At 34.1% G+C, this 15,120-nt stretch overlaps 1 protein-coding gene across 7 annotated transcripts in view; it reads left to right on the forward strand.

Annotated features, from left to right (window-relative positions):
* Positions 1-15,120, forward strand: part of LOC143224685 (F-BAR domain only protein 2) — a 145,708-nt gene that overhangs the window by 12,629 nt on the left and 117,959 nt on the right. For all 7 annotated transcript variants that reach the window (XM_076452884.1, XM_076452864.1, XM_076452855.1 and 4 more), the window contains exons 2-3: positions 182-273; positions 12,528-12,602. In XM_076452884.1, coding sequence (XP_076308999.1) covers positions 182-273; positions 12,528-12,602 — 167 coding nt within the window. The remainder of the gene's footprint in view (positions 1-181; positions 274-12,527; positions 12,603-15,120) is intronic.

The raw sequence follows: 15,120 nt of genomic DNA on the forward strand, positions 1-15,120 counted from the left end.
TAGAAAATGTTTTGGTTTGTTATGTAATATGCTTGAATGGTAATATATACCTAATAGTTTCTCATACTCAATAAATTTCCATGTGGTGCAAACTATTCATATTACAACAATGTAATCAACTGTTATATTTTTCTGTGATTTTTCAATTTTAAAGTTTTTCATTAATTTGAATTATTTTTAGGGTGAGAAAAACAATGGATTTGATGTTTTATACCATAACATGAAATATGGTCAAACTGCTAGTAAAGAATTAGCAGACTTTTTCAGAGAGAGGTAAGTTGTCAAATTTTGTTTTAAACTTTATGGTAAAGAATGTTGAATATCGGCTGTAACTAACTAATTGAAAATAGCATAAAAGAAAGAATAGTTTAACCAATAATGTAAATTTGTATGAAATGTATAATGGAATTAACTTTCAGGAAGAGTATTCAAAATGTAACATAGTTAACTTTGATACTCATGCTGCCATAGGAAAATAATTTCACTTTGAAGAATTGTTACTTTATGTGTAAATACCCTTTATTTACTGAATTTGTTTTTAAATCTATGCAAAAGTACTAATAAAAAACAAAATTTGACACACATTAGCCACTATCAAAAGATTACTTCTAATAATCTCAGAATACAAAACATTAACCTCTGTGAGAGTTGCACTCATTCGTACTTCATTCAATTTATAATTCAGGCCATCAAATGCAATAATAGAATAGACTTGACCTATGTTAAATTTAACATTTCACTGAGTTAAGACTTTAACTGTGACATGATTTACCATAAGGTCAGTAAAGTTTTGTTAAATATTCAGGTTAAAATATCTGATATCTGAGCACTTTTTGAAGGTAGACCATGCTTTTTGGTAGCTGTCATGTGGGAACTACTGTTTTAGTTTAAACCTGTGAATTTAAACTTTTGTTCAAACCATTGTTCAAAAATTTGCTATTTATCATAATAGTGTAATATTTTCAATGTAATCTTTTTCAGTTTACAACTCTATTGTATTTTACGACTTAGAAAAATCATGCATAGGTATTATCATCTAAAACTTGTTTTTTACTTTTTGATGAATTAAGGTCACTGTTACGGTAATTGGTTTTACTTTTGATTTTGGTTTTCTTCAGTAAATGGAATAAATAGAAACTTTTAAACGGTCAGTAATGTATCCAATCTTTGTACCTTGAATAGATGTTTTATGTGTAGCAAAGACAGACCAATTCAAAATAGATTTTTGTGAAATGCGTTAGCCTATTTGTTTCTGTACTCATCACTTGAAATAAGTACTAAGAATTTTCGTGTACATGTGCAGCCTCATCATAAACAATTTAGCCTCATTGTTTCTCTCTTTCTCTGGCATTTTTAATGTATTTTAGGACCTTGTGAATAATTTTTGTTCCAGTCAGAAGTTTTCAGTGTAATTTAGGTTTTAATATTGTTGTAGTTTCAGTAGTTAACCCAGTTGTGGGCTCTAATTTTCTTTTTGTGTTCACTGCATTTTATTTGTCAGAATCAGTGCTATCTAGTAAATCCATAAAAATATTCTGGATCAGGGCTCTGACGTAAGATGTCATACAGACCTCTGATATCTAGAGAGAAGCTGACACATAGAAGATGGAAATAATTAACATACTGTAAGGCAGTATATAGCAGAATGTCAGCAAACAACATTACCACAAATATTTCTGATCCAAAGCCTTGCATGATAATTTTTAAAAGTAAAAATCTAAATGTGTAGCAGCTTCAGTAAATGGGTTAAAAAGTAATTTAGTAACAACTGTTTAGCACTCATTACCCCTCAGCTATGTCTGCAAACTCACAGCACTAGAAACTGGGTTTTGATACCTGTGGTGAGCAGAGCAAAGACAGCCCATTAAGCTTTGTGCTTAATGTCAAAAAACGAGCACTCGTTTAATATGTTAATGAGTTTTGAGTAAGAATCCACATTGAGGAATTAAAAATCATTTGAAGTTACCATGATGCAATTTTTCAGAATCAGTAATTTTACTTTTAAATTTTTATATTATTAAAGTTTCACAGTGTAACCTATCTTGAATCATTAAAAGCCAGCATAAAAACCATGCAGGACTCCGTGGTTCTTTCATGATTCACAGAGACCTTAATGTACTAGTCGTCAACATGTTTTTAATTTCTCCTATATCTTACCCTAGTGCATCAATTCTTTAATTGTTTTGTCTGTTGCCATTTTCCAAATGTAATTCAATTCAAGTCATTTGAAAAGTTTTAACCTTTTCAAGACAGGTCAAAATGTTCCCAAAGTGATTTTCTCACCCATTTTCAAATGTAATGGTGTCATCTCTTTCTCTTGAAACAAATCTTCAAGCTATCAAACTGAATCTTTAGTCTGTTTGTGATTTCATATTTTTTTAAGATGGAAATGCTGTATAGATATTAAACTTGATAAATTATAATGGAATTCTATGACATTGATGAAGTACTTTATGATTTTTTTGGATATTTATTTGCATATATAAAACATAAACAAATTTTCATTTTGCATCCTTCACATGCAAAATTTCATAAGGCTTAGCAAGCTATGATGTGTACAAAGGTTGTAACTAGAAGAGATATTTATACACTTTATTTTCTGATTTACATTCTATGTTTCAAGAAAAATAAGTTAAAAAACTTGTTTTTAAATAATAATAATCTATATACATATACAATTTATAATAATTGAAATGTGACAATTTTACCAAATCCTAGTCCACTGTAACATAGCTGAGACAGGTCACTTTGTAAAAACTAAAGGTTATTATTGGATACAGTAACACAAGTGCAAGTGGGCTGCATCATTGTAACTTCTGTATTGTTAGCCAATCATAGCTTCTAGGTCAATATAATAAATCTATATAAATGTATAAGGTTATGAAATTTAAACTATTTAGTCCAAACATTTATATTATCATTTTATCTATGTTAATTCTAGAATGAAAAACACATAACTTACATTGATTTCCTAAATTCTTATTGTGGGCTATAGAGTAGCATTGTCTGCCACTTTTAAGTTGACCAACTTGTATTTTCCAGTTGTCAATATTATCCATGTTGTTTCATTCCTTACATTTTCTCTGTCTTCTCTGTCCTACTTTCCATTTGGATTAGTAACACTGTGTGAGCCTCTGTACTATTCCATGTCCTCCATTGGACCTTTTATCTTTGTGTTCTATATATCACTTTTCCTTGAAGTTATTGTTGGCATGCAAACATTGTTGTTCTGATGCATTTGATATTCCCTGCAGTTTTGTTTCCTTAGTTCTTGTGTTCTTTTTTCTTTTTTTTCCTGATCGATCCTTTATTCCTTTATTGACAGTTCCGATCCCATCTGTCTCCTTTGCCCAGTCAAGATTCTTTGGTGTGTGACAAATTGTACTGTCCTTTTCATGATTCCTGAGTTCATTTATGTTTTTCCATGAAATCCTCAACTCTCCCATGACCATTTTCCATTAACCTTCCAGGTTAAATTTGCCTGTTAATTAACCTGGCACTTTTCTTACCTTTCTCCAATTCATTACTGCTTTTTTCTTGTTTTCTTCCAATCAAATCCATCAATTTCCTCCTCGGTGTTGATTCCTGTACGTGGTGAGGAGCCCTCCCAGGGAAGGTTCTGTTTTTTCAGTTTACCTCCTCTGGGATCTAAACATCCCACGTATTTGCAGTGCGTGACGACCTGTGAAGGGGAGGAGAGGATCTTGGAAGTTGAGGAGTCCAACCCTAACACACCACTTTGGCCTTCAATTCCTGTAGATGGGCAGCTTTGGGGTGGCCCCCCTTGGGTCAATTGGCTGGTCCACATGGGCAAGGGTCAACCAAGTACCAGTGTTGGATGTTCTCAACAGGTGTTGTGGACATTATATCTGACGCTGGTGTTTGGCATTGTAGTGCGTTCTGTCATAGGGCTTCATGGTGGGTGGGGTCAGTGGACACTGAAATATTCCTTTTTTTATTATTATTATTATTATGGATCCTCCAAATAGAAACTTAAATAAAATAATGAAAAAACAGTCTGTAGGTAAACAACAACATCTCAAAGGTTCTGAGCAGCAATATTAAACATCTGTAACACCTGTTGTACCTCATTTTCTTATACTACACTCTCTTTCAGACAAATCTTTAGGGCAGATGTCTCGCTTTTTCATTCAGAAAAGACTAGAGGGACTTACTGGCTCTCCAAAGTCAGTAAAGAAGCTTTATTCTGGTGACATATTGGTGGCAGCATCAACATCTCAACACAGTGAACTCCTCTTGCATTCAAAGGTGATTTGGAGATATACCTATTGAGGTTACACCTCATGCTACTTTGAATTCGTCTTGAGGAGCTATTGTTGAGAGGGGTTTGAAGAACGTCCCAGAGTTAGAAATTCTCGCTGGTTTTTCCACTCAGTTTCTGCAGTGAGGCATATCTCCACTCGCAAAGATGGAATTATGATGCTGACCATTGTCCTCATTCTGATGGACCTGGGATACTTTTCATAGGTATCCCACACTCTCGCACCCCATCGCTTTCCAGCAGGCCCATGCACATGCTCGGTGGGTAAGACGTCAAAGCCAGAAGGAATCTTGGATTAAGTTCACAAACAGCATATTTTCTACCACCAGTTCCAAAGTCATATTGGACAAGATTCAAAAGATCAGTGGGCAATATAATTCTATCTCTTTCTCAATCTTGCTTTCTGATGGTCAGAAAGTAGCTGATACCTGGGACATCGCCAGTACTCTAGATGAAAGCTTTTGCTAGATATCCAGAAATTCTGCATCTTCCTCTACCTTCTTAGCCATCAAGACTCGGGCAGAGCGATCACCTCTTTCCTTTCAAGCTGATTGTCTCTATTGCTTTAATCATCTCTTTACACTGGTGGAAATCATACAGGCCCTTCATCGGTCTGGCAGTACATCTGTCGGACCTGATGATGTACACTATGAAATGCTACACCATCTATCTCCTGTTTCTCTTGCTACTCTTCTGATTGTTTTTAACAAGATCTGGCAGGAGGATGTTTTTCCTGATGCTCGGCACAAGGTTGTTGTCATACCCTTTTCTAAGTCTACTAAAGATTCTAAGATTCTTTGAAAATACCATCCAATTGCTTTGACAAGCTGTCCCTGTAAGACCTTAGAGAGGATGGTTAATGCTCATCTTGTTTGGTTCCTCAAATCATACAATCTCCTCTCACCCAGCTAGTTTGGGTTCATATGACAGCGCTCCACCATGTACCACCTGATTCGACTTGAAACGTCGATCAGAGAAGTTTTTCTCAAACGACGGCATCTTGTATCAATATTCTTTGACATTGAGAAGTCGTATGGTAGAACATGGAGCTATGGCATTTTATGAAACTTCCATATATATAGGTTATGGGGCCATTTGCTCATTTTTATTAAAAAAATTTTAATGGACAGGATATTCCAAGGTCTTGTGGGTTTGACACTTTTCTGTTCTTTTCTACAGGATCTTGGAGTCCCTCAGGTCTGTGTTTTGAGTCACACTTTTCAGTATAAAGATTAATGCCATCACTGAACAACTCCCTCTTATTGTTGCAAACGGGCTCTATTTCAATGACTTTCACATCTCATGTCAGTCATCAAACATGAGGTATGTTGAGCAGCAGCTACAGACTGCCCTCAATTGTTGACTGAAGTGAAACACAGCAAATGGCTTTAACTTCTCTCTCTCTCTCTCTCTAAAACCGTTTCCATACACTTTTGCTGTTAACAGGGTATTCATCCTGATTCTGAACTCTGTATTGGTGAAGTTGTGCTGCCATTGGTTTTTAAGACAAAGTTCTTGGGGCTAATCTTTGACTGTAAGCTGACCTTTATACCACACATCAAGCAGCTATGGGTCATATGTATAAGAGCACTGAACATCCCCCATGCTCTTTCTTTTAACACTTGGGGAGTGGATCGACATTTTATTCTACACGTATATCATGCTCTTATTTGATCGTAACTCGACTATGGATCACTGGTCTATGGCTCTGCCAAGACATTGGCTTTAAAGGTGGTTTTTGTTAGTCTTCCTGGTGAGTTATGATAATTACAATTATGCTACAGAATTTCCTTTACAACTTGTGTTACTGAAGTTTTTCTCTTAACGCTGTAAACTAGATGTGAACATTGGTTTTATCCTATTTATGTTTTAAACTTTGTTTTGTTTTACTTTAATTTCCTTTTATGAATTTTTCTAAATTTACTTAACTTTTTTACTGGATGTTTGGCACAGTTAGCCTAGTTGCTTTGTGCCATAAAACACCAAATTAACCAACCAACCAACCATCAATTTCCCATATTTCTGGTTGCACATTTTCATCTTCCCTAGATAAATGTCGTTAATGCTATATCTCTGTATTTGTTGGTGGTAAGTACTCTGTTTTCTTTTTCTTTGCTGGGGCCTTTATCACACATCTGGATACTCCTCTGTGGCGAGTGCTGCTTGGTCAGGTGTACATAGTCTAAAATCTGCACTGGATGACGTGTCATCATATACCATGCTAGATTTCTGTAACTTGAAACTTTTTTCTACTGCAGATCTGATGTACAGTTCAAGATGCCACCAGGTATTCTTTGGTCAATTCTCTCAACATGTTCTCTGTGTATTGAAATACAAAATCATAACACATTACCTGGTTATTGCTACACATGCTGTTGAAATGTAGTGTTCTGCAAGACCACACATAGGTATCCCTTGTGATCTGTTAATTCATAAGTATCTTTATCCTGGACTGTACACTCGTGGACTAATATGTGTAAAGCAGACACAAATTAATGCTCATCTCTGATAATCTCTGGTATTAAAGCAGTTACTACTGTGGAATTGATTTTCTGTTTTTTTAAAATAGGTTATTGTGGTCACCCATTGTACTGTTTTTGTTGCTGCGTTTCTCCTGACTTTCCAACATGTTATTTCCTTTTCCTTCTAGTAGAATATGGGAGTGCTTGCTACTTACCATTTCCTAGCTGCTAGTATGGTGGATTATGGAACCCTGTACTCCTAAGTGTGCACATTACCACTCAATTTAGAGTAGGGTGGTGGCAGTCTGCTGATGTAGATGGTGTGATGCCTTTCTCACCAGGGATCTTGTGTATGCTTCCAGATTCTGCTAGACGTAGCACTCTGCCAAATCATTGCATTTTTCCCTTCTGGCTAGGGCATTCTCTTTCCTAAAGTCTGTGAGATGCCAGTTCCTGGTTGTAAGATGTTGGCTGGAGCCCACCATCTACACAAGTCTTCATATGTTTTTTGGATGGTACCATTCTCCTACTGCTGAATGGATGATAAATTCCTAATGCCCCAAGGTTTTGACTGAAGAGGTTACCCAAAATAGCATTTCTTCTTTCTACTGCCCTCTGGAAATCAGTTATAAGTGGATATGGTGTTGGTCATAGTTGGTTGAGATGCATGGAATCCTGTTTATGGTAACAAAATTACAAATGCTACCAGGTCTTAGACCAGAATAGAACACCCATCTCTGCCCTTCACCTTCTTACCATCTGCTGAATGTCAGTTCCCAGTGGATCTGATGTTGGTTGTGTTGGAGATTTGTGCATACAGAAGTAGGTTCTTGATACAAAAGCTTCTGTTTTTGAGGTGAAAGGTAGAGGTCTTTTCCTACTGTGGACCTGGTGTACAAATCTAGATGATACCAAGTGTTGGTTGAACTCCTATTAAAAATTTGTCATGTCCTTGCTACTCTATACCAGTAGGAACAATTATTTCTGTAATTGTTGTTGTTTCAAATTAAGCACAAAGCTCCACAATGGGCTATCTGTGCTCTGCCCACCACGGGTATTGAAACCCAGTTTTTAACGTGGAAAGTCCGCAGACATACCGCTGAGCCACTGGGGGGCATTTCTGTAATTAGCCACAACATAGTGAATCATAAAATGACTCTTGAGTTTTTTTATTTTAAGTACATATTTTTAGCTTATGGCTCTATCTTTTGACTTATTTGAGGTTCAATTACAGCTGTGGCTAATGAAGATTCTCTCTTGTTTTTTCTTGTGGTACCTCTACATTTGCATCCTATGTTGGCAACACATTACTAAAGGGCAAAGAATATATCTAGCTCAGAAGTGGTGCAGCCTCCCTTAGGTGTTGATTTTTAATTCCTTTTCTCACCTTATTGTTTTTCTTTAGTCACTTCCTAATGGGTAATCATCTCACCAGCCATACACTGGTTCTGTGTGGGCTTCTAGATTTTTGGAAGTTAGCATTTTCTTAAATTGTAAATAAATTTCTTATAAATACTTGTCTTCTCTCACGTTTCCCATCCATCCTCCCCATTTCCAGTGTGGTTTGGTATGATCTGACTGATCTTGATGTGGTTAACAGCTGCAAGACCAGAGAGGGCACTAGTTAGGATAGAGGTAATGTTGTAACATTGTTAGTGGAGGGTAGCTACATAATAATTTACATGTTAGTATACAGAAAGAAGTGGGAATATCAAGGCTAGTGAAAAGTGAAAATTTGCACCAGTAGAGGGTGCTGTAAGCTCAGGAAGCTTTTTGTGAGAAGGTAATTGTCTATTGGAAATATATTTTTGGTTAAGGAAAATGTTAATTTCATGCAGTTTTTTTAAATATGCATTTTATTTCACAAAACTGCTATAATTTATCTAGTTTTCTGAGTAAGTATAAAAAGACGAAAAATTGGTTAGATATTCAGAGCAGTAATACTGTGATCATTTGATAGGATAGATCTATCAAGTGTGAGTATTCATTTCAAAATTAGAAAAGATGGCTCTAAGCATGATATAGAAGAATACCCTCTCATTCTATTGATTATAAACATGTCCATTAGCCATGTAAAGTTAACCAGTAAACCAGAGAGGGAGGTGTGCTTCTCTGGAGGATTTTACAAATTTGTTAGTACCCCAGGAAATAAAGGAGGTAAGAGATTCATATATTAAATTATTGCTTATAATTACACATAGTTTGTGTTTCTATTTAGAAATTAAAATATTTTGAAGTGAAGGATTTGGAGCTTAGAAGTATCACATAAAAATATCAAGTTTGAGTTGTTGTTTTTTTAATTTAAGAAAAACTTGGATTATAATACCAAATTTTTATATTACCAATTTTTACCTGCCAAGTTTACTGACATACATCAGTAATAAGATTTAATTAAAATCTGAATGTAGCATTGTAAAAGGTTGTATGTATAGAAAGAGTTAATGCAAGTTGCAATGGAAATATGTAACTCTCTACAAGTGGAAGTGTCTAATTGTTTTTTTGAATTGATAAAGTAATAACTTATTTCTTTTCAGACAACATTTGATAAAAGTAATTGAATTTTTGAGTTTCTCTCAAATTATTTAACTTAAAAACCAAAAGTGTAAAAAAATGTATTTGCCCCAAAAAATTTTGAATGTGAAGATGAAGACAATGCAAATTGTGTAAATGACCTAAAAATATTCAGTTATTTGTGGTAAATTGTTTCTAACAAAACAAAGGGAAAATGTTACAGAATTTGTCAAAAAAGTTTTTTTTTTAACATATATTTTGGAATAAAACTTTGAGATCAGAACAAATCAAGGGCTACATACAAGTTTTTCAACATTTGTGTTGGAGAGTGAAAACAATGGACAAAAGATATTTTTGAAAGAGTCTTTGCCTTTTCAAATTTCAGTGGTCTGGCATGAGCTTATAAACCTTGAAGATGACTGCTGTTTTAGCTAATGTAACATGCAAGACTACAATACTTGAAATAAAAAGGTAACTGCTATAATACCTGTTGTTCATGCACCTGATGTACCTACTCCACTGGAGACTCTTGATACAGTTTAATCTCATTCTGAATCTTGTGTCAGTAGAAGTGATTATGGGGTTTATTTTCAACCTGAAATGTCTGTTGAATCACAGCTTTTCACACAAGGTGAACTTAATGATTTGGTAAGAGACTTGGGCTTTCCAAAAGATTCTAAAGAGATTTGTTGAGGTTCATACTTAGGGCTAAGAACTTACTTTCTCCAGGGACACCATTTTACTGGTACAAAAATTGTGAGAAAAAGTTTACCTATATACCATACTTTTTGCCAAAAGGTTTACTGCTTTATTATAACAATATAGCTGAATTAATAACAATGCTAAGAGATGCAGTATATGAATCAAGTGAGTGGCAGTTGTTCATTGATTTTTCCAAAATAAGTCTTAAAAAGTGTTCTCCTTTGTAATGGTAAGAACTGTTCCTATTGCCCATTTACTTCACTAGAAGGAAATGTACAAAAATCTCAAATTTCTTCTTAATAAAGTTGAATACAGTGAACATGGTTAGCTAATTTGTGGAGACTTAAAAGTCCTTTGTATGTTGTTGGGTCAAAAATCAAGTTAAACAAGCTTTCCATGTTTTTGTGTGAATGGGAGAGCAGAGCATGAAATAGGTACTGGATAAAAAAGTAGTGGCTACACAAAGTCAGCCTGATACCAGGATTGAATTCAAGCCATAGAATGTGGACTTAATGAAGCAGTTTGTAAAGGCCTCAGGCAAAGATGGCAACTGTTTCAAATATCTGTGGGCACTTCCCAGCTCTTGCAGAAGTGAAACTCAGAGAAGGTAGTTTTGTTGGGCCTTGGATTAGGAAATTAACTTTGGATGAACAGCTTGAAAGGACAGTGAGAAAAGTTGAAAAAAAACAACTTAAGATGTTATTGACAAATTTTTAGGTAACAACAAGGGTCCAAATTATGAAAATATTCTCAATAATGTGCTAAATAAATTCAAAAGATTGGGTTGCAATATGAGCTTGAAAATTCATATTTCAGACACACATATTCCCTGAAAACTCAGTGCTGTCAGCAGATAACAAGGGGAAGGGTTGCATCAAAACATCAGTGAAGTAGAGAGGGGGAGGTATCAGGGAAGGGCTGATTATTACCGGCCATTAAGAAAAGATGCTCCAGATGCAAAACATAAAAGCAAGACCACAGCGTGTAGTTTGAGACCAAAAGGCATAGACTTCACAAAAAAAAATCAGAGTGAATGAGGATGCATATTCATTTGACATCAGTGTTTTTCCATTTTCTTTGGCTTTTTTGTATTTTTGTTAACAAAGATACTAATAAAACATTTTTTGTTGTGGTAAATGAAATAATAGTTTGATCTAAGTGAAAAAGTGTTTTTCCTGATTTGTAAAATATCTTTGTCATAGAATAAAATGAACATTATTTTTGAAATCTGCATAGTTGAATTATGGAAAATCTAGTATTAAAATCCAAACAACTTTTATAAAGTTTAAATTTGCAGATCTGTTATTTCAGCATTTCTAGCAGAGTACTGATACAGTAACACATTGTAATATCAAGTAAAGCTGTGATGAATTTCATACTAGAAATTTGAATGTAATGTTTTATTTTAAGTTGAATATAAGTAAAAAATATAATAGTCCTAGTAAGAACTCAAATACTTATCTGTTCAAATGTCATGATACATTTTTATCAATATATCATATTAGTTGCATTTAAGCAATCAGAGTTTTTTTCATTACATTTTGCCAATTGGGAAACATCTGTACATCTAAAGCATGAGATTTAAAAAGGGCAGCATATTCTAGTTTCTGTTTACTGGAAATCATTTTATGCTATTTTAGCTTGCATAATTTCATTGGGATGTGTATTTGACTTAGAGGGGAGGGGGATATATGCACATTGTTATCTAAACTTATTACAGCGTTAAAATCCCAGTTGGTATATAAGGGACAAATCCTCCAGTAAGAATTAATCCAAATATTTTATAAATTGGAAAGAATAAAATTGTGAAGTACTTTTCACTTAACTTGATTATTTTATGTTAGACCATGTTAAAAAAAAAATCTCAAATAGAAAAATCACTTGCTGGACTACTAGATAAATGTTTATCAAGATTATCAATGATTGTATTGCTCATGAATGAGCAATACAATGTAATGCCATTTATTATTTTTCTGAAGAAGAAAGGTCCACCTTTTGAAAGTGCTCAGGTTGTAGGGTTTTTGTTTTTACGAAGACATGTTGAATGTATGTGTTTTTCTGACATCAGGAATAGTCTTGTGGTTAATATTTATGTTAAGCAACAGTATTTCATCACTAAGTGAAGAAGGAAGAGCAATAATCAAACTTCTCTACAAGTCATCCATATACATTGGAGAACTAACTTATTAATTTTTTAATCTAAAGTGAAATGATGATAATTTTCAGCTTTATTTATATCATTGAAAGAATTAAGCCTATGATTTGGTCTTACTGAGTTTGAAATTATTTAATATTTTTACATTAATGACAAATGTATGTTTTTAAATGTAGGCTTACTGATGTAACAAGTCTGTTAATAACAGTGTGTTACAATATTAATATTTATATAATATTGTAACCATTTCAAGACCACTTAAAGTTTCAGATGTTTATATGGTTACCAGACTGAAATTGTTTGAAAGTATTTAATAATGCTTTTGATAATTTTTTTTTAAATTTTAATTTGTAGTTTTTGGGCATGATTATCAAAGTACCAAAACAAAACTAAAGTTGTATTTACTTTGATTTAGATCAGTGATTGAAGAAGCTCAGTCAAAACTATTAACAAAGTTAGCCAAACAAGCTGGCAGTGCATGCTCAAATGGGTGAGTTACATGTTGTACTTTATCATTAAGCTTTGAACTAGTTTAACAGTAATGTACTGTAAACATGTATTAGTACTTGTGTATAATGATATTTATATTTGTTTTATTTTCAAATATATCTAAGATTAACATATAAAAAGTTCATCAGTGTTGTACATACACATCACATCTTAATTAGCAAATCTTATAGTAGAGTGGAAAAGCAGAGGTGCCAACCATTACGATTTGAGCTTAATCATTATGATTTTGGTGTATACGTTACGACTATGTGCTCATACAGACAAATATTATGACTTGTTTCAACTCCCAAAGTATTATATATTATATAGGCCTATACAATAAAGTGATAAAGGCTTGAAAGGGGTGCAAAGAAAATTTCTAGTGTGATACAAATAAATTTTGATAATAATTAAAAGATATAGTACAAATGGCTACTTGCAATAATCATGTTTGTGCTTGAAATAATAACAAATATTTGTATCTCCAATGTCTACCAATAGTTTGAGTGTGGTGCTTCTCCATATTGGGTATGAGGGGGGAATCCATAGTTACGTCATCAGTGCTTGTCAGCTAATCAGCGCTCGCGTAGATGGGTATTTCTCGTTTTCTAAGTGGTATAGAAACACCAATGTGATTGCTTACAAGATGGAAAAAACTGCGGCCTTGTTCACCAGATTGTCTTGTTTCTGGCAAATCTAAAAGGACTAAAACTGTGAATCAAAAATTTAGGAAAGAGTATAGTGCAAAATATCTGGTCATTGCATCAAAAGTCAGTGACAGTCATGCGTTTTGTACAGTTTGTCACATCGATTTTTTTCTGTGGTGCATGGCGGGATAAATTAGTGTTCCAGACATACAAAATCATCATCTCACCAACAAAAGGCTTAGGTGAAGACAAAAAAGGATGCAGATAACGACATTTATGAGTAAGAATGCAGAAGTGATGTTCACGCAATTCGTCATTGCTCATAATTTACTCCTAGCTGTAGCTGATCATGCAGGACATCTATTCAGAAAAATGTTCTTAGACTCTGATATAACAAAAAAATATGGCTGTGCTAGAACCAAAACTACAGCTATTGTACAAATGTTGGGTTGTGAAGATGACAATGAATTCAAGGATACTTACTAACAGTGTTTACAGTTTAGCCACAGATGGATCCACAGACATGGATGACTCAAAACTGTATCCAGTGGTTGTATGATATTTTGACCCTTTGCTTGGAAAAATTGTTTGTTCTCTTTTTACAATGGTGGAATGGAAAGAAGCTTTTACGGAAGAGAATATTTTCAAGCTTTTGGACCATGAACTGACAAAGAGGAAAATTCCATGGGAAAACTGTTTAAGTTTTTCTTCAGACAATGCCTCAGTTATGTCTGGTATAGGTAAAGGTGTGATGGGACACATCTCAAGACGACAGCCTAGCATTTACTTCATGGGCTGTGCCTGTCACCCCATGAATATTGTTGCCCAGAAAGCTTCCAAAGAACTGCCCTGCCCAGTTTCTGATATATTGGTAGATATATACTATTTTCTGGACAAAAGTGCTAGCAGAAAACAACATTTCAAAGAGTTTCAAGGAATGTATGACAAAGAAACAAGAAAAATTCTACAACTTGTTAACACAAGATGGCTATCACTTGGGGTGTGCCTCAACAGAATATTGGACATGTGGAAACCATTGAAGAAGTATTTTCATTGTGAAAAGGAAAAACTAGATTCAAAAGGATCTAAACGTGCAGCTCAGTCAGGCAGCAAGACTTGAACAGTCAGGATATCCTCTCAGCCACACAGGGACACAAGACAACAGTCTCCAAAAGCAGACAAAGAAACATTTGATACAACTCAATATATGTTTAGGCAGTCTGACCTTGAACTAAAGAAAAGACAATCAATGAAAAAAGAAGAAAATAAAAGCTAGCAAGGAAGTAACCAAGAAACGTTATGTGCAGAGCAAGTTAGATAAGTTAACAGTTTTCTTGGACAACAAAATGAACTTGTTATTTTGTATTTTTCTTCAGTCTGCAATTCCTCTATTTGAGCAAGCCAATTTGATATTGCAAAGAGAAGAACCTTGCACACACATTATGCATAGAACTCTGATTACACAAGTTAAAAATATACTTGTCAAATACATCAAGCCAGAATATCTTGAAGGCAGCATTTCCAATAGAAACTGCCTTATCAGATTTGTGTAAGGATTCATTGTTGTAGTCAAGTTTAATCTGATTTATTAATGTTGCAAGGTACTCAGCATAATTTGTTATGAGCTTGAAAACAAATATGAATAGAATTCCATAATTGTATAAAATTTCACTGTTTATATGAAAAGTCAACTGTTAATTATCAAACAAAAGTAATTGTACATTTTTTTGCTGATTTTATATTCAGTTGAACAGATCATGTGAATTATTTTTGACGTATAATGTATACAAATATGTCATTTTGTGTTTCTGTATGTCATTAACCAGATTTTGTGGTTTCTGTGGCAAAGTTCAAGCTCAAAAATGTGCCAGT

This window comes from Tachypleus tridentatus, chromosome 1 (genome assembly GCF_004210375.1).
Source record: "Tachypleus tridentatus isolate NWPU-2018 chromosome 1, ASM421037v1, whole genome shotgun sequence".
Taxonomy (NCBI): domain Eukaryota; kingdom Metazoa; phylum Arthropoda; class Merostomata; order Xiphosura; family Limulidae; genus Tachypleus; species Tachypleus tridentatus.